The sequence below is a fragment of the Triplophysa dalaica genome, chromosome 17 (genome assembly GCF_015846415.1).
Source record: "Triplophysa dalaica isolate WHDGS20190420 chromosome 17, ASM1584641v1, whole genome shotgun sequence".
NCBI classification, from domain to species: Eukaryota; Metazoa; Chordata; class Actinopteri; order Cypriniformes; family Nemacheilidae; genus Triplophysa; species Triplophysa dalaica.
The window spans coordinates 11,645,464-11,670,318 of record NC_079558.1 but is presented as its reverse complement, the minus strand read 5'-3'; the positions used below and the strand labels follow the sequence as shown (position 1 = coordinate 11,670,318).

Genomic DNA, 24,855 nt, shown 5'->3' with positions numbered 1-24,855 from the left:
AGTGAAGGTTAATTGTATTGCAGCACACGCCGCCCCGTCTCCAGAAATGCAGAAATCCACTCACTGTAAAGAGGCAATCAATGGCTAATACTAAAGCAGAAAATCCTCAGTCCTGGGAGTCAAGTGGCTTAAACTGACCAGAGCACCCACACCCCTCCCTTTTGAAATGTACTCTTTAAGATACACAATGAGAAAAGACAAGGAGAGCAAGTTGAACTCGCTCAGGGACGACTATTGCTTGAAAAGTGGCCGCCGGGATAGTGTTTAACTTTAATGACTTTTCTGGAAGGAATATGCTGCATTCAGCCTTTTACAACAGCCATGTGTTTTAGAGTCGTGTTAGCAAGCTTTTCTGCCAGATTCAGTAGTAAAGTGGAGTCCAGTGAAAACAAAGAGTCAGTAAAGGCCAGTTACTGCACGGACGTGATATGATTAAATGGCATCATTTAAATAACCTTGAAGTCTTTGACAACCGAATTGTAATTCAATGTGATATACTGGTTTACAAACAGCCACCTGGTAAAATGAAGGGTGAAGATGTATTCAGACAATCTGAACAAACCATGAACGTGATCAATGTACGTATGCAGTTTTGAAAACACAATTACTGGGGTCAGTCAATGACTTTAATGGATAGATGAACACATACATGTTGCTTTCCACCATTGGGCCGAGAGACTTCAGATCTCCTAAACACAACGGTTCAGCTGCAATCTATTCTTTTCCAAATAAAAAATGCTTCAAGAGCAAAATCTGAGCTAAAGTCCAAACACAGTTTAACAGAAAGCATGTTAAGCAAACATCGATTTTGGATATGGTTTGATGCCTTCCCACAGCATCCCTAAATACTCCCTGCAAAGGCAGGCGATGACAGAATTTCACCTTGAACATTAACAAGTGCACAGCATTAGCACCCATCAGGAACCTGTAAAGATAGTTCAGAAGCACTCCTTTGGCTGTTGTTTCCTCTTAGAAAACATGTCTCTCTCTGTGCCCTTGAGAAAGAAGGACTTAATTTGTGTTGACAAGCTGGAAGTTAAAATGCCACATGGCTTTTAAGCTCATCCTTGCAGCTTTGCAGTCATTAGAAACCAATTGCAATATTGATATCATTTAGAGGTTTGTTTTGCTTCGTTTAAATCTTTCTCAGAATCAATACTACTGTCATAGTGATTTTAACACTGTGACAGTTCACTCAGCACAATGTTATATAACACCATTAAGGAGATAATTGTATCTGCTCCTACATTAAAAGTCAATTTTCTCTCTTACAAAAGTTGCATTGCTGCCAACTGCCTAACCATAGTTCGTGGAACCTCGTACGCAAGTAATTTGGAGTGCTTGACACTGGCCAAAAAACTCTGAGTGCCACACAAAACCTCTTTAAATGAAGAACTTGACTCATGATTGATTTCAATATAGTTTAGCATTAGCATGTTATAATCTAACAAAGTGACAGACATTAGCATTTTAGTAATTACATTGTTGGCGGGACAAAGGTTGTGAGTTCCAAGTTAAAATGTTACATGAATCATGGAAGTGACATATTTTCCATTTAAAACAGCGTTTTGTCCCGTGACCCGAGGTAGTTCGGATAAGCGGTAGAAAATGGATGGATGGACAGCGTTTTGTAGTTTACATCAGTGGATCCTGGCGCTCAACATTTCTATTGTTGTAAAATATTGATTGTTTAGCCACTAACGTTGTGCGTTGCACTGGAACCTTAACTTTCTTCTTTAATTTGATTGGTCACCACAATGGCTCGGTAAACAGTTACTCCTGCCTTCCAATATCTGATTGGCCAGTGGCGATTTTATTTTGACATCGAGGTCCACTGATAGACCGCTGAGGAAAACCTTACTGCACAAATTTAATTACACACCACAGAAAAAGATTGGGGTGACCGTGGGTGAGAAAATGGATGTGTGGCGTGTGAATGTGAGAAAACAGTCTATAGAGTCACTCCAGTTGGCAGCCCTGGTATTGCGTAAATTTACAGTTTTTTTATTATCTTGCAATGTTAGGAAACGGTAAAGGCGTGTTGTGAATTGTTAATAATGTTAATACTATTATGTGCCTGGGACGTGCAATACGTTGTCAATTGGTAAGTCATAAAATTACCAAAAAGTACCATTACATTACTTATTGTAAGTGGTACGTCATGTGTTTGCCGTGGGTCTTACCTCCAAAAAAACGGCATTCCATGTGTAACCGAATTTGCACATTTGTGAACAGTATTTTCGCAATTTACGATAATTTATTGTGTTAAATCCGCTCCTGTTATCTTCATCATATGTGCATAGTAAATGTGGCAGTTGTTTGTTTCATAAGAAAGAGCTTCATTTACAGTGACTTCTTGTTTATATTATGTTTAAACTAGAACATCCATCTAGTAGCAAAATGGCTGGGCACTCTGGAGAAGAAACTAGAACAGCACGGTGAGGGTAGCCACCAGAACTTTAGGGTCTTCATCAGTGCAGAACCATCGTCTTCGCCTGAGGGTCACATCATTCCACAGGGCATTCTGGAGAACTCCATCAAAATCACAAATGAACCGCCTATGGGCATGCAAGCCAACCTGCACAAAGCCCTGGACAACTTCAATCAGGTATAGTGAGCCACACGCATTCCCACAGCTACCAGTATTGACATTTATTCTGTCATCATGAGGAAGCAATGGGCTGCATCCCAATTGGCTCAGTGCTTAACATTCAGGGTGAAAAAGTGGAGGGCTGCTGGTTAAAACTCTGCAAGGAATGAGCAATGAGCTGTCACATGGATAAATGTGTCTGTTAAATGGCTACTAGCTTACATACAGCATGGATGGAGTACATATTGTACATGTAGTAAGCCAGTTGTCCAATAAGGGAAGATACTTCTGCGTTATTAATCTTTAACTTGTAACCACATGGCTTGTGGGGTACAAAAAGTATGGTCCGGGAATGCCGATTAGAAATAAAAGAAGAATCAATTGATCAATTTAATAATCACAACATAAAAATGTAAACAAATAAATAACTTTTTAAATTGAGAGATTCATAGACTTATTTAAACTCTTTTTTTATATTTATTTTTAAATGTATAAATAAATAGATAAATGTAAAAACTTTTTAATTCATGCTTTAAAACGTAAAAAATAAAAAGTTCAACAATAAATCATTTTAAATGCAAATTTTAATTAGCTTTTTAAAAAGCATTTGCCAATTTCTTTTTTCTCTCTCTAAATGCCAATTGCTTTTCTTTGTCGTTTTGCCAAATGCTTTTCTTTGTCGTTTTGCCAAATGCTTTTCTTTAACCATTTGTCAATCGAGTCAAAAAATGCAATTGGACAGTACACACTTGGGGGCAACCAATATTTTTCAGCTCAGTTTTAGGATATACCCCCTCTCCCACATGCCATTTGAAGTAAATGTAAGGCGGAATTTTATTGGACAGCAAGAAAGACCTCCCGCCATTAAAACATTAACGTTATACCTTGCATGCCATAGCTACATAACATGGCAGAAGTGAATTTCGGACACTGCACAAGAATACAGACAAAACCTCAAATTAAAGCTTGGTCGCACACTGAACGAGACGAGACACGCAGAGCCGTCTATAACAGTGGTTCTTAACTCTGGCCCGAGAGATCCACTTTCCTAACAAGGTCAGTCCCAACCCAGATCAAAAGATCCATCCCGTATCACATTAAAGTACCGCAAGAGCGTTTCTAGTGCAAACGGCTTTGTATGTTTTGAATAGCTCTCGCGGTCCTTTAATGTGACACCCCAGGTAATCTGCGCGGTCCCACATTAAGTCAAACGCGTCTATTCCTGAAGCCTTTGAATAGCTTGTTCATGTGTGTTTATCAGAGTAAATGCCTTGGAATGGAAGATACTACTTATGCTCCTTACGAACTGGAATCACGGCAGAATTTCCAGTGATGTCCACTTCACGGGGCACTTACGGAATTCTAAACAAGACTGCGGAAGCACCAATTGCACCACATCTGTCGGACCGAAAGACCAATCGCAATAGCGACCCAGGAGTCCCGACTCCCCGGTATATACTGTAGCCGCTGTCCCTTTGGCTGCTTCAGTCTCAGCATATCTACTTGACTTGCTCAGAGGCGTTGCAAACATGGCTGCTGAGTGGCACGAGTTTCGTAAATGGACCTTGTACCAATACATTGAGAACACAGACATTGTAAGTCACTGATAGATGACAGTTGCTCGTCCCGCCCACTCCCTTTTTTTTTTCTCGCTGTTATTAATTTAAGTTATATTTTGTGAGGTTGACTTGAGCTGAAAGAGGTGCATTTCATCACCTTTTAACATACTATTTTAAACCTAAGTACTATGATTTTACACGTTTAAACTATGGGATTCTAAATTATTTAGATGGAATGTGAAATGGTTTTCAATCCATGCTCTTTAGTATGCCATGTAGTCCGAGAGTTTCCTGTTGATTTAAGAATTTGATTTTGTTTTTGCTGCTGCATTGGTAGCTCTAATTCAATTCTGCATGTCTTATCAAGGATCTTTGGCATGATTTCCAGCTCACTCTAGGTCAATTTAGTGCTTGGAGTGCTGATGGCTATCTCCCAGATAAGTGCTGTTGCAGCACAGCTCTACTGTAGCTTTCTAGGAGGTTTCCATGGCTGGAAGAGTCACATTCTAGTCATGTGCGCACTATGAAAGCAAATCAATGGCAGAAAAATGGCCTACACAGCTCTCAAACTCTAGTAAGTAGAAGTTATCTAGAAAACGACAGAACCTTTCAAATTGACCTAACAGGTCTTAGCCAAAAGCTAGATCAATTTCTTCCTTTTGGTGTCATCAAATTAAGGCCTTGCTGGAAAAGTAACTAAACTATCAACCTTTATGGTTTACCATTAGTTCTGTTGTAAAGCCATGTTTATTTTCTCATGGTCAATGTTTGTTAACTTTATATGATTTGCTTGTGTGTGCATTCATACAGTATTCATAAGCCGTTTTACAAAGCACACACACACAAGGGATTTTCAATATTTACATAACATTAGCATTAGTGTTAGCGTCAGCCTTGGGTTTATGAGTTGTCAGCTGTGGTGGGCTTGTGGATGTATGCTGTGCTGAGTCCGTAACTGGCATGTGCTGAATGTTAATAAGCTTGCGTCTGGATGCGAGCTCCAACACCAGCTCCTCCGTTAAAGTTTATTAAGTCAGCAGCACAGGGTCCTTATGAATAACCTATAAGGGCTCCCTTTGCTAGCGACATATTCATAAGCACAGGATATTTGCTCAACAGCGTTATTGGATTGCTTGTACAAATATATGAATCCCTTGAGGTCCAAATGCCATTTGGCTTCATCACTGCTCTGACCCCCTCCACTCATTTAATTTGTTTGAAATAATGAGCCAGAGGATGAAAACCCTGACAAGCGGTGACAATTAAAAAAGTATCTCAGCTCCTAAATATATTGGAAATCTAGTCATCCTTTTGTCTGTCCTAATGCCTCACGTCCGCTGGGAACCCTTACAAGAGTACAGCAGCGGGAAATGGCAAAGGTTTTAACTTTCAACGTTGTCGCTTTGTTTTTAAAGCAGAGATGTGTTGGCAGTGTTTGAAACGTGTAGTGAATGTGTCCTAATTGACAGGATACCCTGGAGATGTGCGCCCGTGAGAACGAATTCAAAAGCATTCTCTTTGCTCTCTGCTATTTCCACGCCGTGGTGGCGGAGAGGAGGAAGTTCGGCCCTCAGGGTTGGAATAGAAGTTACCCGTTCAATACAGGAGACCTGACCATCTCAGTCAACGTGCTGTACAACTATCTGGAGGCCAACAATAAGGTGAGAAAAAAGAGGTCATGTTAGTATCAAAACCTGAAAATATAAATATTTTTCTGTACATAGGAGAGAACAGGGCTAATTGTCACACTTTTTTTATCAGTGTATGGGTATGAGTAAAATGCTTGCTACAACTTCCCCCTGTATGACAAGTATCCCCTGTCTCCCCGGTTTATTTATTTATTTAAATGTTTATAATCTGAAGATAGAATGAAATGTTAAAAAATAATGATTCTGGGTCTGAAGCGTGTAGAATTACTCACCCCCACCTACACAACAACCTGCTCACTATTTAATATTTCTGCCCTTCATTACACAAAGCTATCAACCATTAGCTTTTGCTTTTATGGCAAAACCTTAATAATACAAAAGAGCTACAGACTCCAACTAGATTTGCACTTCCTGAAAGAAATACCAGCTCTAGCAACACAAAAGAACTATAGTTTTTAGGTAATCCTGTATCAGAATTGCTCTGTTGTTTTCATGACACTCGGTACACATGGTGTTGACAAATGGTTACACAAGAATAAACACTCAGTACTTGTGCAGTGCAATAAATAATTAAATACATGCAAGATAGTCACAACCAGTGAGAGTAGCAGAATGTCAGGGCTTAGGTTTTTGATAAAAGTATTATGAAAGTGGTTAGTGATTTTTTTACCAAAGATTATAGATGCCAATCTCCAAAAATAACAAAATACAAATTTTTTGAAGCTCAGCAGTATAATTCTCACTTTTATAATATGTCAGAATCGTGTACATTCTGCCTATCATCCCCTTTTGCATGTCACAGGAGGATTTGTGTTGTTAGAGGAATATCAATTGAGTTAGTTCCAGGCAACCCTACTAATTCCATAACCGAATTTGGACATGACAAATAAACTCAGTTGTCGAATGTGAACGGGGCATGAAAGAAATACTAGGCCACATTTGAGCAGACACAACATGTATTACGGCTAAAAGAGCAAACAAACAAAGAGAGAAACAGTGTACAATATATCAAGAATTTTTTCTGCATTTTTGATTTTCCACAAAATGTCAAGCTCCCGTCGAAGTTCCCACACCCCATCTCTTTAGGTCAAATTAACATCCTCTCACCTGGGATTGGTTTTATCTGGCTCTACTGTAGCCGCCCGTCACACTCCCACATTAATTTAATCACATTACTCGGAGCCACAGGGCCTGAGAGGAGACGTAAGGAACAGAGAACCACTGTAACTGGTATTAGCAGAGACACAAAGTCAGCCATAATGAGACGTCCTGAGGGGCTGGATTGCGTGAGGTGTAACCTACAGTCAACCAGCATTTCAGTTCTCGTGGAATTGACATTTTGACAGCTGTAGAATAAGAACTTGCACTGTATTGTACATATACAGGTGGTCACTATCTCTCATGGTTTTAAAGGGATGGTTCACCCCAAAATGAAAATTCTGTCATCATCTAGTCACCCTCTTGTCATTTCAAACCTGTATTCAAAACTTATTTTCGCAAAACACCAAGAAAACATATTTTAAAGAATGTTGGTAACCGAAACAATGTCAGTACCCTTTCACTTATATCATATGGACACAAAACCAATGCAAGTCAATGGGTGCCGCTGTTGTTTGGTTGACCTTCCCCTTTAAGGTACAATGTGCGGAGATGTCTGGAAACCGCACTGCAATCTTGTAACGTATATGCGCAGTTGATCTTCAGATAGTCATATTTTCTATGCCTTCATAGACGCAACGGTACAGCACCAACTCAATCGCGAAAACATGCTGCACACATATGAGCACGTTTGGTATTTTGTACATTGCACCTACTGTTGTTGGAAGCTAATTCCATTGCAAAAATTAAATGTTTGGCAAAGAAGGCGGAATAGCTTAATACAGTCTGTAAAAAAAAAAGAAATCACTGAATGTTACAGTTTCAGATTTTCACACAGTATTGAAATATGCTAAAAAACATAAAATTGCAGAAAAAGAATTCATATTTACAAGAAAACAACGAAAAACAATATTTAAGTGATGTTTTTATTCCACAGTATTTTTCTGGAGCACCAGCTGGCAGAAAGTTACAGATTTTTTAAACGATTTTTTACAAGTGTAAATTAATTCTGAGTGTTTGGTACTGTACATCTCCCGTAAAGATGTAGTTTGCGCAAAAACTTAGTCTCTCCTAACACAATTACAAAAACATTTAAATTAAGTTTCGTTAATAGACATTGTATTGAGAAGATTGCAACAATACTATGTTTTCTAATTCCATACATTCTGTTTTCTAAACCTTTAATCCAAATTTGTGCAAGCACAATATAAAGATAATTGTATTAATTAATTGTACAGTGTTCCATAAAGGATCATCAATTGACCTCTTTGTGCAATGGAAGATAAATATTACAAATTCTAAAATAGTTCCGAATCATGAACATTTTTTATTTATTTAATAATTTCTCTGTTTAATATTGTTCAAAATAATGTAATTGTTTGCACTTTTCAATGTAGTCTCACATGCACATTTCAAACACACTTTATTTTTTTTTGTGACAAAAAAACTAGGTCGCATGCTCATCTCTGAAAAGTCAAAGTACTTAGGCAATTATATCACAACAGGTGTGTTTATTCTCATCTATACTTTGATGGCCGTTTTAGGTGCCCTATGATGATTTGCGCTATCTCTTTGGGGAGATCATGTACGGAGGTCACATCACAGATGACTGGGACCGCAGACTTTGTCGTACCTATTTAGAAGAGTATATTAAGTCGGAGATGATGGAGGGAGAGCTGTGTCTGGCCCCTGGCTTCCCTCTGCCTGGAAACATGGATTACAACGGCTATCACCAGGTACTGTAGCTGATTTCTTTTTAACAAATATAATTTGAGGGCATATTTTCTTTGTCGGTGTGTTATAGCAGCGATTCCTAAACTTTTTCATTCCACGACCCACCTAGACAGGTATAATCTATTTTGAGAGAAGATTTATTTTCCACACATACATTAAATGAAATTTAAGCTGCAATACCAAACTATCTAATGGTAAAATATCAAAGCTATTGTTATTGCCAGTCATTAACTGTACTAAACTGTTTTTTTGTTTGTCATTGAAAACCCAAGTGACATTTCACGACCCACCTTATGTCACTGTGCGACCCACAAGTGGGTCCCGACCTATAGTTAGAAAACCCCTGTGTTATAGGACTACCAGTTAAACTAGAAGACCACAAGCATGCTTGTGTCATTTTGCGTGATTAAACTATGAATACCAGTTCTATTCAATTACAGAGTGACTCACAGATTAAGCGGATAGTACATCCAAAAATGTAAATGCAAATGCAAAAATGTTAATCCCAATGCTGGGTCTTCCAATAACAGAAAAATATTTGTCACCCCAGAAAGCATCATGCTACGTTTCATCATTAAGACTTTGAGGGTTTTATTTGAATTTCCATTTCTGTGCATGTTTGAGAGTTGTTTGTGTTTAAATGTGTTAGTAGACAAAAATGCCTGCAGTGGTTCTGAGGCTAAAGATGAACAGTTTGTCTCTCTTTCTGTCCCTCCCGGCTGTTCCTAACAAACCACATTGAGCCACAATCTAAACTAGAGGCCCAGTGGATTCAATATATCCAGTGCTCATGTGTATCTTAATGCATACCAGAATAGTGATTTTCACCACAGTTTGTTTTATGTGTATTTCTGTACTGACACCACCCCCTACCAGTCTAATGATTTTCAGGATAGATGATCGCATCTGAATCATCGCTGTACCACGGAGGTTTATGAGAAGATATTATATTTGCTTGCTTTATTACGGCTCCAGGACTCATCACACTTTCTGTTCTCTCTCTGGGTCTGTTTCAGTACATAGATGATGCTATTCCGGCTGAGTCACCCTACTTGTACGGCCTGCATCCCAATGCAGAGATCGGCTTCCTCACGCAGACGTCAGAGAAGCTCTTCCGCACCGTGCTGGAAATGCAGCCCAGAGATGGAGGCTCCGGGGAGGGCCCGGGTGGCTCACGTGATGACAAGGTTCTTAAGGATTACACTCACATAGGCATAGCATTGATACCACAGATATTCACACTTGACATAAAGCACAAGATTTAATGTTCTTTTTCCCATGCATTTTATTTTGTGAGGTGAAATTCGTAAGGCTTGTATGGTGTTCATGTTTTTTGATACGTGTTCGTGGGTCTAGTGGACGTACATCATTAGTCAGTTTTTAAATTAATACAGCCATAAGAATTAGTGGTCGACCGATTATCGAATTGGCCGATTATCGGCGTCGATATTAAGGATTTAGCCGATAATCGATATCGATCATTTTCAAGGCCGATTTGCCGATAAAGTCATTTAATTTTGAAATGCGCTTTTTGGCTCTGACGCAGCCAAGGATTTAGTGAGAGCAGTCGGAACACGTCACTCTAGGGGTTTGCCTAGAGTAACGCCCGCCCACTGCCCCTCTGATTTGTTGGGACTAAGTCACGAGTCCGGCCAATCAACACGGGAGGCTGCGGAACAGAAAGTCTTTTTTCACTGTCACCGAAAGCGGTGCTTCAGGTTCATGCTCTATGAGGTAAAGCAGCATCAGACGTTGAAATAAATCTCAATCCACTGCACTGAAGATGCAAAACACTTCAATATAATAAGTGCCTGAATTTCGGAGCAGCTTTGCGGGTTTCCTGCAGGTTCCGCGGGATTTACGCATTATTATCATGTAGATATAATTCACATCCTCAGTTTAACAATGATTTGCTCTGCAAGCGAGCAGCACACTGCACACGCGTTTCTTGTAATTGATCGAGCTGGCGTTTTGCACGTCACTTAAAATGACGCCATTTCAAAAATACAAGACATTTTAAAGCATAAAGAACTTGAATCGTCGGTCTTCAGTCAGAGCGCTCTCATGCTCATGTTATAGCTTCATGAAAATATTGCGGTCTTTTCAACAACATACACAATAAAAGTAATGAAGGCAATTCAATTATTTACACTTAATATATAAATTCAAATTGTGCTAGTTAATCCAATGATTAGCATAATGATTAATTGAAAAGTATTGTATGCAATGTTAAAGTCATCAGAACATATTTTTTTTCCATAAATAAATATAATTTGTTACATTCAATTCATTTTTTCATTTGTTGCTTGCTGTTTTTTACTGTGTTGCTTTACTGTGGTTTACAAAATGTTCACAGAATTCTGCTGGGTGCTCCCTTCTTTCTTTTATTACTATTAATATAAGTGTTATGATTAAGATTTCTCAGTCAGAATTAAAAATATTTCAAATGTTTCAGAGCATGTGTTCTTAATTTCTATATAAATTTACGTTTTTACACCATATATATATATCGGTTCAAAATATCAGTTATCGGTCTAATTTGCATGGAAATAATCGGTATCGGTATCGGCCTGAAAAACGCATATCGGTCGACCTCTAATAAGAATACAATACTTTTTCAGATGCAATGTTGTGTAAAACACCTGTCCTTAATGAATGCATCTCTGTGTCTTGTTAAGGTAGACACATTTTATGTTACTTATAGTACAACCTTTTGTTGTCTGTTTTATATATTTAATGCAAAATCAACACCAAATAATCTATAACCAAATAACTATCATGTGTGAAAATTCCATGACACAAATTATTTAAGACATCTTTTTTGATTGTGTTTATTTTTTATGACGAACAACGTCAGTTTATAGGGGTAAAATTTGACCCCTTTTAAGTCACATTTATTAAAAAAACTGATATGAGTTATAATAAAAAAATAGGGGCATCAAACTATTAATCGCAATTACTTGCATCCAGAATAAAAGTTTGTGTTTACATAATATATGTCTGTGAATTGTGCATATTAATTTAGTATTTTTAAAAGTACACACATAATGCATATATTCACGAGTTCACCTGAGCAGATAATGAAGATAGCAGGGGTAGTAAAAGTATGCGTGTTTGGCGTGCTGTCCGGGGGGCAGGCTCCGAGCTCGCCGATTCCATCCGATCCCGGAACGCTCCCGTCCCCCAATAGGGGCGAGTGCGCCGAGCTCGGAAACGGCCGAACCCAGAACTCACCCCCCGGAGTTCTGCTATCGACATGAGCTCAAGTAGAGGAGCCGGGGAGGTGGTGGGATGTGTAATTCTTTGAGATGGCTTCAGGTAAGAATCTTGGTCTACTTAAGTGCTGGTTCGCTTGAGCTGATAGGTTGGAGTCTATGATTGCTGATTGCGAACCAGCCGGTCTTAATTATATGCTCTGGCTTCTCCCGAACTTTGTTAATCTATAATTATCCATTAACATCATTTCACGAGTTCACCTGAGCAGATAATGAAGATAGCAGGGGTAGTAAAAGTATGCGTGTTTGGCGTGCTTTCCGGGGGGCAGGCTCCGAGCTCGCCGATTCCATCCGATCCCGGAACGCTCCCGCCCCCCAATAGGGGCGAGTGCGCCGAGCTCGGAAACGGCCGAACCCAGAACTCACCCCCCAAAGTGCAAGGATATGAGTTGGACAGCAGCCACTGAGAGAACCGCTGAGAGAAAGGCTTCCTGGATGGTGGCTTGCGGTCGCCATGGGCTGAGGGGTCGTGTAGGTCCTGATGAAGCAGATGTTGTCATGTCCTCTGGAAGTGAATTTCCGAGGGAGTTCTTCTGTGATCGTGAATTGGGATCATGTTCCTGGGGCGAAACGAAGGTGGAACTTTTGCCTGTCTGCTGTGGCAGAACATTGGTTGGGAGCACGGGTCTCTGTGGAGTTGTTCTCTGCGGCGAAACAAGCTTCCTGATGCCAGGCGTCTGCTGAAGCAGAGAATGGTTTGAAAGCACGGGCCTCTGCTGGGCGGTCGCTGTGGCGACGCTGGCTTTGAGGATGAAAGGTGTTTGCTGAGGCAGAGTGTGAGTAGGAAGCAATGGTTCCCTGCGGGGTATTTGTTGCAGGTATGTTAGCTTTGAAATGTGTGACATCTGCTGCGGCAGAGTGAGGATTGGAAACCCGGGGTGGTCACAGCGGTGACTCTGGCTTCTTGTACGGATGGGGTGGAACACGTTCTGCTGCGGCAGAGAAATTTTGAAGCAATGGGCCCCTGTTTGGGCATTTGCTGCAGCAAAGTTACCTTCGAAATGCATGGCGTCAGAGCATGAGTTGGAACCACAGGCCCCTGCAGGGGCAGTCTCTGCGTGATTCTGGCATGAGCATGCATGGCCTGTGAATGGAAAGGAAACATGGCCTCTGTGGAAATGGACTCTGCGGTGAAGCAAGCTTCCTGATGAAAGACGTCTGCTGTGGCCGAGCATCGTTGTCATTGCGGCGATGCTGGCTTTGAGGATGAATGGTGTCTGCTGGGCATGGGTGGGAAGCAATGGGCCCCCGTGGGGGTATTCGCAGCAGCGATGCTGGCTTCGAAATGCATGTCGGCTGCTGAAGCAGAGCATGGTTTGGAAGACCGGGGCAGTCACTGCGGTGACTCCGGCTTCTGGCATGGGTGGGGGTTTTGGAACACGTTCTGCTGCGGCAGAGAGAAGTATAGATCGATGTGCCCCTGTGGTGGTGTTCGCTGACGCGATGCTGTCTACGTGCTGTTTGACGTTAACTGCTGTAGAGCCATTGTTGGAACCCGGGAGTGATCACTGCGGTGACACTGGCTTGTAGCTTGGGTGCGGGTGTGGGACACGTTCTGCTGCGGCAGAGAGAAGTTTTGAAGCCATGGTCCCCTTCTGGTGTTGGGGGGGGTGGGGGGGGAGTTTGAAGCAATGGCTCCAAGTAATGGGGGAAACACATTCTGCTGCGGCAGAGAGAAGTATGAAGCACGGGCCCCTGCGGGGGCGGTCGCTGCGGCGATACTGGCTTCGAGGAGGTGATAGAAAGTGATTGTGACTGCGCTGCAGAACACGGAAAGAAGCACGGGCCCCTGCGGGGGCGGTCGCTGCTGCGATACTGGCTTCGAAGAGGTGATTGTAAGGGATGGAAAGTGTTTTGTGACTGCGCTGCAGAACACGGAAAGAAGCACGGGCCCCTGCAGGGGCGGTCGCTGCGGCGATACTGACTTCGAGGAGGTGATAGGAAAGTGGTGACGGCAGAGTAAGGGAGGAAGCACGATACTTCCGGGAAGAGGTGAGGGAAACATGCAGGGATTCGATTTTAAGTGGAGGAGAGACGTTCTGCTGCGGCAGAGTGAGGGATGAAGCTCGGGCCCCTGCGGGGGCGGTCGCGTGGTGCGATGCTGGCTTCGAGGAGGTGATTGGAAGGGATGGAAAGTGATTGTGACTGCGCTGCAGAACACGGAAAGAAGCACAGCCCTGGGGGGGCGGTCGCTGCGGCGATACTGGCTTCGAGGAGGTGATAGGAAAGTGATTGAGACTGCTGCTGCAGAGTGAGGGAGGAAGCACAATACTTCCAGGAAGAGGTGAGGGAGACATGCAGGGATTCAATGAATGAGAGAAAGACATTCTGCTATGGCAGAACGTGAAAGGGTGGGTGGCATGGAGTGAATTTGTCTCTGGTGCGGGGAGGCGCATTGGTGATGCCTCATCTAGGGGGTGATGCTTGAAGGGTGGACGCAGGCTGATGCTTGACGAGGTGGGTGAGGAGGGTCCGGTGTGTTTTCCTGATGTGGGCACGGTCGGTCCTGATGTAGTTCTTGAATGCGTCGGACGACCAGCGGCCGAGTGTTTGGATCTGTGATTTTGTAAGGCCTTTTTGGGCGGCCGTAGTTGCAGCGCCGATGCGGAAGGAATGGGTGGAAAATTTATCCGCCGGAATGCCCGATTGTGATAAGACCAGTTTAAGGTGTTTTTGGAACCAAAAAACGTGATGCAGGGTGATTTGAATCGTCCACAAAGAGATTGTCAGATGGAGATGAGGCCTGTGATGTCCTGGAGTGGAGGTATGCTGCTAATGTTTGGAACGGCTGGATCGGTGAAGGGAGTTTGGAGATGTAAATTGGATGACCACGTCTGGCCTGGTCTGTCTTGCTCTGCTTGATGAAGTATGAGATGGTTTCATGATCGATTATGGACAAATCAGCGATGGAAGGGTGAGCTGAAGGATTGAAGTGAGATGTAGTGGTGAATTCTGAACCTCTGAGAAAACCAAAAAACGCCAGGATGAACATGGCATCGAGGGTGCGTGCGGTGTGCTTTGTGTGGTAGCCTCTGCGAAGAGTGGAGATGCATTTTGTTAGGATCTCTAATGTGATGGGTTGCCTGGCGTCTCGAGGAGGAGGTTGGGTTCTTTGGATGCCCTTGAGGAGCAGGGATGTCTGAGGACTTTCTATGGCTGGGGAAGGTGAATTGTGCATCAGTTTGTGAAAAAATTGGATCCCGCTCAAGTAACCTTTGATTGAGCTGGCTTTGAGATGTTTCGTGTTGAGGAAGGATATGAATGACATGATGGAGAGGAGGGAAGAATCCGGGAAGGGGATGTTGTATGAGAGGTGAAACGTTTTGAAGTTCCTCCAAGGCGTGAGGTATGTCCGTTGGGTCCTGTCAGAAACGGCATGGATGATTGAGTTTCTGGAGGCTGTTAGCAAGGTATTTAGAGGATGATTTAGTTGAATATTAAGGCCGAAAGGGGAGGGACCGGAGTTGGTGATTGGTCTGCCTCTGGTGCAAGCAGCCTGAATTTCTGCTAAAATCTGCGTCCTGATGCTTTTAGAGACTGGAGGAGGTTCCAGAACCGGAGCGTTTAAAGGCATCGGAGAGGGGACAGCAGTCCCCAAAGAATGCTGAGACATTGCCTGAGTCGCAGAGATGAGGGTAGTTGTGGCTTCCGCTGGAGCGGCCAACTGGCCTCAGGCCGGTGACGGCATCCTGGCAAGCGCCGGCTGTTAGTAGTGGATCCGCTGGCCATGAGGCGGGTGCTTGGGTAGGTGGAGGAGTGATGTTTAGCGGGTAAACGGACCGGACAGTGCTGTTGCAGGCCAGCTCAAGCTGTGCTGGCGGTTGCCGTGCGAGGGAGCGGGAAATGTCCCGTCTGCCCCCAACTGGCATCGACAATGGCTAACCTGGAGCGCAGCCTAGGCTAGCCGACTTGTGGAATGCTCATGTATCTTTAAGTTGATGTGCGCACTGTGTGGGTAAAAAAACAATGAATTATTTCAGAGGTAACATTGTGACTGCGTTGCGATTCCAAGATGTGGTTGTGTTCAGGTTGGCAGACGAGATACCATAGAGATCTTGCGTTTAAGCAACTGGTAAATATGCTGGTGCGTGCCCTTGTTGTGTAGCTTAACCCTGCAGTTTGTAATAACCGCCACTACATGGTGCACGATCTAAACAACAGGCCGTAGCTTGACGCTGTGAAGGCGGGTGGAATGATGGGATCTGTTGTCTTCACCGCTGACTGCCATCGATCAGACGGGAACGCAAAATCATGTTAGCGTATTGAGTAGAGCAATGAAGTTTATGGTTATATTGCATATATTTGTGGTCCATATATAAAGTTACTGCTTGTAACAAGCTTGTGGCTAACTAGACGCTGGACACTACTTCCACCTTTGTCCAAGACACAGTGGTCATGCGGTTTCTACGTCAGAAGGCGGTGACAAACACGATTTACAAGTAGAAAGAATAATTTGAGATATATATTGTGTTCAACGGAGTATTTACTATATGAAACACTTGCTTGTGGTTTAGTGATAGTTTACTGCGAAATTGTTACAAATTGCACCTTTAACTGTAACGGGTGCGTGCGTTATTTGGGCAAGATGTAAATGGGAATGACACCCTGTGTAGAAACGTATCCCGTTGGATACGGACACATTTGTTAACCAGCAATCCCTTTCGGAAGTGCCGATTATGTTACTAATCTCCGGAAGTTTACAATAGTATGACTGACGTTCGCTGAACGGCACGGTTCCGTGCTGGCCAGCGATATGCCAATCTTGAGTGCAGTGGCGCCGCGGAATGACAGTGGATAAATATAAATGTATTAAAAGATTGTACTCACCCAGCTTCTTGCGTGACAGAGAGTTCGGCTGTTCAACACTAGTAAGTCAGTTTATAATTATGTACATTCTCATATATTGTGAATTATCGGAACTGAGTCATGGAATTTGGGGTTGATTAGAGTCAACGTTGCTGCATGGAACGACAGAGTGAATCGTTTTCACCAAAATCTATTGCACAGCCATTGAAACGTTGACGTGTTGTCATTGAGCGTATCTTTATTGGATTGGGTCGAATCACGGCGATCTTGTGAGGCGTGCTAGCATATGTTTGCTGGGGCCGGCGTCTTCACGCTCGTTCCCCGTTAGCAGTGAGCAAACGCTGGCTGGGAGCTAGCGTTTGCAATTAGCCGGCATGTAGCAGCGAGCTCGCGTTGCAATGAGCAGGCGTTTAGGAGCGAGCTAGCGTTTGCAATGAGCTGGCGTGTAGCAGCGAGCTCGCGTTGCAATGAGCAGGCGTTTAGGAGCGAGCTAGCGTTTGCAATGAGCTGGCGTTTAGCAGCGAGCTAGCGTGCCGGCAGCAATTGCACGTGGGAACGAACGAGGTGACTTGCGCGACGTAAACAAGTGGGGATACGGAAACGCTTCCCTAATCTGCGGGAAGATGTAATTGGAAATGTTGCCTCACGGATCGGCCCTGCTGCGTGACTGCATCGATTGCAAACCCGTATGATCCCTTGAATACTTTACGTCCTTCCTGATGTGTAGATGTGTAATCCTTTGAGATGGCTTCAGGTAAGAATCTTGGTCTACTTAAGTGCTTGTTCGCTTGAGCTGATAGGTTGGAGTCTATGATTGCTGATTGCGAACCAGCCGGTCTTAATTATATGCTCTGGCTTCTCCCGAACTTTGTTAATCTATAATTATCCATTAACATCATTTTGAGAAAATAAATTAATAAACATTTGTATATAATTTAAATTTGTGGTAAATATAAATGAATACATGTTAATATTTCCTTAAAATGTTTACATGTATGTGTATGTCTATGTGTTTATAAATACAAAAATAATTTGCACAGTACACAAACGTGATTAACCGTAATTTATCATTAGACAGCCCTAGAGACAAGTTTATCTAGAAAAAAAGTTTTTTTGGTAAACAAAAGTGATAGTTCACCTTCCTCTTGTCATTTCAAACTTGCATGACTTTCTTTCTTCTGCAGAACACAAAAAAATAAGATAAATGTTGGTAACAGAACAGCACAGCTCCCAATTCACTTCTATTGTAACCAGTGCAAGTGAATGGCTGTTAACAACATTCTTAAAAATACCTTCTTTTGTGTTCTACGGAAGAAAGAAAGTCATTCAGATTTGAAATGAGAAGAGAGTGGGTAAATATGACAGAAGTTTAATTTCAAAGGTTAACTTCTCCTTTAAATTGGGTTCCACAGACCTGAACCCCACACATGGGTTTATAGACCATATTGGCATATGTTTTACTATGAAATAGGACATCATAAATTGCTTAATGTGTGTGAAAAATTTAGTGTTTTTTAATCAATATGTTACATTTTCTGAGAGAGAATTTGACTGCCAGTGAAAATGTAGGTGGTGTAAGATCTCTTTTTTTATTCTATATTTTTCTACCCAACTATTTTTTATTTTTCGTGCCCCACAGACCGTTTTTCGAGTATGTTTTTTTTTTTTTTTTTTTTTTTACAAAATAAGTCTTATATCTTATATTAATAGGTAATTTTGTTTCTCAAATAAATCTATAGAAGGATTCAAAGGAACAACATAAACATTCAATCCCATTAAACTCGCTTAACTAAGCTCTGGCTCTTCTACTTTCTGAAAAGGTTCACCATAATCACACATGTCCTGAGAAAGACACTTGAAGCTCCTTGTCTCTGAAGAGCTTAAAGTGAGCTAATTTCCCAGCAGTTGTACCTCTCTGACATTTCAAAGATAAGATATGAGACTGTGTAAATCTGGTCCAATGCATTATGACAGCTGACCTTTTTTAGTCAGGACATTGGGATTTGTAAGCAATGACCACTTTGCATTGAGCCGTTCATGGAACTGACATAGACAAATAGATCTGCCGAGTGCACCGTGATTAAATAGCCCAACATCAAGCTGATTTTTTTTCTGCCACCTTCACAGTCTCCACCAGAGTTGTTTTTGGAGGACATTTAGGATTTTGAATTCCATCTCTTGTGTGTTCAGGTGAAAGTCGTACTTGATGAGATTCTGGAGAAGCTTCCGGACGAGTTCAATTTGACTGAGCTGATGGGGAAGGTGGAGGAAAGGACGCCGTACATCGTGGTGGCACTCCAGGAGTGCGAACGAATGAACATCCTGACGCAGGAGATCAGACGCTCTTTAAAAGAACTCAATCTGGGCTTGAAGGTTTGAACTCATCTCATCTTAAATGAAGTCCTTCGGTGTTAAAACCGTTCTACTCCCGTGTGTCACAAAATACGCCTGCTGTGCGTGTACTGATCCCATTGTCGCAACACATGCGGATCAAATTACATGATTATTATGCCTCGCTATTAAAAGCTGAAGGTAGTTCTTGCTTTCTTTGCACGCCTGTAAGGTAGGAGTGGGAATCTTTAGACACGATCCGATCCGATTCTGGGAGCAACTATTTGATTCCAAAACGATTCCTAACATACATTTTTTGGTAATTAATTATTCTGCTGTGCAAAACATTACCTTCACATTTTAACCAAGTTTCTATGCTTTTTGTTTGTAGTTAGAATCTCTGTTTGACAGTATTGCTATCTTAAAAATGAATATATTTTCCAAAAAAAGTTAATTACATTTTGGACATACAAGCTCTGTAGTGGTATGGCTTTCCATGTTTCATTCAAATAACAATCATTAGGAACGAAACGATCCGCCTCACCCTCCCTAAAGCCTTGACACTGACAGCAACTTCAGCGCTAGCTGAGAAGCCAAATTGAGTGTGTGAGCATAACATCTCACCTGTGGAAACTTGCCAAGCTGTGCTATAACAGCCATGTGAGAGGCTTTGTCACTCACCAAAACAAAGTCTTTGTTCTCAATTTTACAGTTGTTTGCAAAATTGTGCAGAATTTAATTTATATTCGCGCCTGTGTTACTTTCATTCAAGGCATGTGTTTGCAGAACACAAGCCGCAAGCTTCTAAGTTATCCAAGACAGAGTAATGCCGCAAATCTTAAGTGATAAAACTCACCACTCAAACACAATGCTGCTTCTACAGCTCCGAGTGAAACCGTGTAATGTGTTTCTTAATGTTAGTCGTGTTGCCGAAATATTTTAATTTGGCCCCAAAGACTTTGCACAAAGTATCGTTCTTATCAACGATACCTTTCTCTTTGTCTTCACAAAATCCAAAGTGTTGCCACACAGCTGATTACATATCTGATGGAGCAAGTCGTAGTTTGTCCATCGTGGTCTAAACGAAGCAACTACGACAGCACATTTATGTTCATCTGTCAACGGATATTTCTATTCCGCGCCCGCGCACAGTGGCAATTTGAACTAAATACAGAATTTTTTCTGAATCGATAGATCGCGATGCATCAAGTTTTTCTCCCACTCCTACTGGTAGGCTCACACCTTCTGGTAACGGCAGCATTAAATCACTACCATGCAGTCGAGTGACTGGACTGCTCTTTTGAAATCTATTTATAGGAAATAATCCTTGAGTGATGTTAAACCTAATGAATTGATGGCTGTCATTATCTTATGAAGCATATTGGCCTTGGCTGAAGGTGTTTTGATTTAGTAAAGATTCAACAGGGAGTGACTGAGGTGATATTCAAAGCTGTGTGGAGCCTGTAACCCCTATTGAAATGAGTTAAAAAGGCTACTTGGTACTTATGTGGGACTACAGAACACATTTATTTACAACCTGTAAAGGAGGGAGGTTAAAGGGATAATTCACCCGAAAATTCAAGTTCTTTCATCATTTACTCGCCCTTATGTCATTCCAAAGCTGTCGTACTTTCTTTCTTCTTCAGAACACATAAGAAGATATTTCGAAGAGTGTTGGTAACCAAACAACATTGGCCCCCATTGACTTCCATTCGTAGGGAGCAAACAACTGACACATTTCTTAAAATATCTTCTTTTGTGTTTCACAGAAGAAAGAGTCTTATAAAGCTGACAAAGAATTTTCATTTTTGTGTGAACTATTCCTTTAAGCATCTCATCATGTTTACTGTCACCTCACAGGGTGAGCTCACAATGACCAATGACATGGAGAATTTACAAAACGCCATTTATCTGGATCAAGTGCCTGACTCCTGGACCAAGCGTGCCTATCCATCCATTTCCAGTCTGGCCATCTGGTTTACAGACCTCCTCAGTCGCATCAAAGAGCTGGAGACCTGGACCACTGACTTCACCCTGCCCTCTGCTGTTTGGCTAGCCGGCTTCTTCAACCCTCAGTCTTTTCTCACAGCCATCATGCAGTCCATGGCCCGCCGCAATGAGTGGCCGCTGGACAAAATGTGCCTGCAGTGTGACGTCACCAAGAAAAACCGTGAAGACTTTAGCTCTCCGCCAAGGGAGGGCGCCTACATTCATGGGCTCTTCATAGAGGGAGCAAGATGGGATATACAGGTAAATATCTTTCTGTTAAGGGGGTCAGACTGGGTTTGGTTCCCACAAATTGTTTGACTGACAGCCGAATGCTTTTGACAGGCTGCATATTTGTGTGAATGCCTTCTAAAGAACTCTCAAGGTTCAGGGTGAATGCATCCTAATATTGTAGATCTGTCGCTGTTTATTATGTCTTTAAAATAAATAAATCAACAATATTGACTATATAATAAGAACACAGACTTTCTCTTCCTTTTTGCAGTTTGCATTACTAATAAAAAAGCTGTTATTTACTGATTTTTACCAACATTGATGCATAATCAACACAAGCTCATTCACTTCACAGTTTACAGTAATTCAAATGAATTTAAGCCAATGCAGATCTCTCTAAAGCCTGTTTAAAAGGTCCAATGTGTCGTTTTTTGGAAGATCTATTGACAGAAATGCAATATAAAAAGGTGTATAAAGACCTTACATAATGAAGTGTTATGTTTCTCTTACCTTAGAATAAGCTATTTCTATTTACATACACAGCGAATCCCCTTAAATGAAATTCGCCATGTTGTTTCTACAGTGGCCCTAAACGGCAAAAAAACTTCTCTAAGAGCGTGTTTCGTAAGTACGCTATCTCCTTCAGCTAAGAAGCGAAAATATGATGACATCTTTGTCCTTTGTCTGCTGCCGTAGTTATGAAGGGAGGGGGGAGTGAGCCATTGGTTGCCATTCACAACATCACCGCTAGGTGCCGCTAAATTTCATACACTGGACCTTAAATGACACAGGATGATTTGAATCACTGTGGCCGGCTGGTTTTGCTCATGTATGTTTTAGATGGATTTTTGGCTTTTGGGAAAAGCTATTACACAGCTTATCCAAGTGTGAAAGCACATAGAAACAGAACTTCTGTACCCCAAGACCAGCCCAGGTGCACAGTTTACAACACCAGTGAGATTTATAATAACTCCCTTATTTATGAATGAGACTTAACGGATTAAGAGAATATCAAGGAAATCGTGCTGAACCATATACATAACAATTATTCATGATGTCATACAGTCCGTATTTTGGTGATGAGAGTTTGCAGCTTTAGTCCAAAAAATATTTTAGCTTATGATTTAATGTAATGTGCTTCAAATAGTTCAAAGACCAGTTTTTAGGTCCAGGAGCAGTTCTGGTGAAGTTGTCAAGAAAATTATTCTGATTGTCAAGCTTGCCTGGTCAGGACATCGGATTCAGCCTATTATCCAAACTGAGAACCATAACCAGTATACAGCCGTGGGAAAATTAAGAGACCATTTAAAATTTTCATTTAATCAGCATTTTTAGATGTTGGCCTTTCCAGTGCAGTATTTGTTGAATTTAAACAAAATCAAACCTCAGGAGTGACTTAAAGTCATCCAACAGAAATGTGAAAGACTGACAGCATGACAAAACTGTAATAAAAATCCAGCTTTCACATAAAACATTTTTTTGAGTTTTTGTACAAATATTGCTTTAAAGTAAATACATATTATTTATGAAATTAGACTTAAATATTGCTTTAAAGTCAATATACCCCTTTTTTTGCTGCATTTGAGTCCTGGAAAATAGAGAGCATCTTTCCTGTTATTTTGACCTGTTTCTCCAGTTTTCATTTTATGCTTATAAATGCAAATAGAAACAATAATTTTATTTGAAATTTATATATATTTATATTTATTTTATATATATTATATTTCTATAAATACACTATTATAAATTAAGGGGCTTCAAAAGGTTCTTTTGATGCCATAGAAGAAAATGTTTTGTCTACATGGTTCCATAAAGAACCTTAAACATCCAAAGTACCTTTCTGTTTTTTGTGGCGAAAAAAGGTTCTTCAGATTATGAAAAGATAAGAAAGACTATAAGGAACCTTTGACTAAATGGTTTTACGTGGAACTAAAAATGAAAATAATTTTGAAATTTTCACATAATTTTTTCCTGTAACTTTGTATAAAAGACACTACACAGACAGCTTTAGTGTTTGTTAGATTTGTGGGTTTTTTAAGAGTCAGTATTTAAAAGCATTGTAAAGTTTTACTGTTGCCACGAGACAGGGCGGTAATTCGATGGGAAACATAAGCCGTGTCCTCTATTGGCTTCTGCAATGTCAACATTATTTGCATTTGTCCCTTTAATACTTTGCAATGTTCAACTTTTGTCTGTCATCTGTGGAGCAGAAGAGGATTAATTAGCTCTCCATAAGAAAGAGTCCTGCAAGCCCGTTAAAACTTCAGCTGCATTAACTTTGCCTTGTTTAGGGAGGCTAGGGCATTACTGCATAAACAAAACTAGTTTTGTGGAGAATAATGCAGGGTGCTCTCAAGAGACTTCATTCTGTGGTGGTGTTGCCTACAACAGTTTCATTAAACAAAACCGAATCTAAATGGGTACTTTTCAATTGCATATACATATAAGAGCCATTAAAACATATTTTATACATAGATTGATTAACATTGTAGACTGTATGTTAAACCTATGTTTTCTGTACGTTATAGGCTGGAATAATGGTCGATGCCCGTCTAAAAGAGCTCACACCTACAATGCCTGTGATCTTCATCAGAGCCATCCCTGTAGACAAACAGGAAACACGGAATGTGTACCAGTGTCCTGTCTACAAGACCAGACAGCGTGGACCCACGTACGTCTGGACGTTTAACCTGAAGACCAAAGAAAATCCATCCAAATGGACCTTAGCTGGAGTTGCTCTTCTCCTTCAAATATAGAAACTATAAATCATATTAGAAAATATTTAGTAGTAATTGCATCAAATGCACAGATTCCTAACAAAATGGTTGTAAAAACAATGTGTGCATTCAGTTAGATTAAAAAGCACTTTGCAAAATAAATTCTTCTACTGTTGTGCATTTGTTCAGATTTGTGACTTTCTATGTAAGTTGCAAGTTGTATACGAGAAGTACAAATCTCAACCTTCTTGTATCATATTGAAATATATCCTGAGAAACTCTTGTGTCTGTCTGTAGATAGTGACAAAACCTCAGCACAGTGTTTCTGTGAATCCACAGCAGTGCAGAGGAGCCTCCTGGGTCACTTATATCTGTTATTGAGAAAGCTTAACAACACGTACAGAGACCGAGCTATGAAACGCAGGGCCACGGGAAACGCGAATATGTGGAGAAAAGCAATAAATCTATCCAGAATCCAATTACGAAGCACCGGGAAATGTTGGTTTGTGTTACACAAAGCTTCTCCCATGTTCTTTCTATTAATTTCTCTGGTGTACTCTACCAGTATAAGTGATGTAGTTAAAGAAATATATATGAAATATACAGTACAAGCCAATTGTTTTGCCACATTTCATTACTATGGCTACTGTATTTCCCATATGTTAGAATTAAAGTATTCATCAAAAGTGAAATAATGCAAAAGGGAGTATGGGAGTAATGTGACCAAAATTATAAAATCCTGTTCTAACTTTTCACAGCCTTAGTAAAGATTTCAGCTGTGTGTATTCTGGGCATTCTCTTACATAATGTCTACAACGGACGCAAATGGCACAGCATGACACGACAAACAGCTTGTTCTTGATTGGTTTTTGTGTC

General features: G+C 41.2%; 1 protein-coding gene across 1 annotated transcript in view; it reads left to right on the top strand.

Annotated features, from left to right (window-relative positions):
• The window catches only part of dnah9 (dynein, axonemal, heavy chain 9), a 137,975-nt gene extending 113,554 nt beyond the window's left edge, over window positions 1–24,421 (top strand). Inside the window, exons 63-69 of the mRNA XM_056771917.1 lie at window positions 2,381–2,608; window positions 5,619–5,810; window positions 8,441–8,632; window positions 9,647–9,817; window positions 18,902–19,084; window positions 20,903–21,292; window positions 23,791–24,421. Coding sequence (XP_056627895.1) covers window positions 2,381–2,608; window positions 5,619–5,810; window positions 8,441–8,632; window positions 9,647–9,817; window positions 18,902–19,084; window positions 20,903–21,292; window positions 23,791–24,018 — 1,584 coding nt within the window. The 3' untranslated portion in view covers window positions 24,019–24,421. The remainder of the gene's footprint in view (window positions 1–2,380; window positions 2,609–5,618; window positions 5,811–8,440; window positions 8,633–9,646; window positions 9,818–18,901; window positions 19,085–20,902; window positions 21,293–23,790) is intronic.
• Window positions 24,422–24,855: the final 434 nt, after the last annotated feature.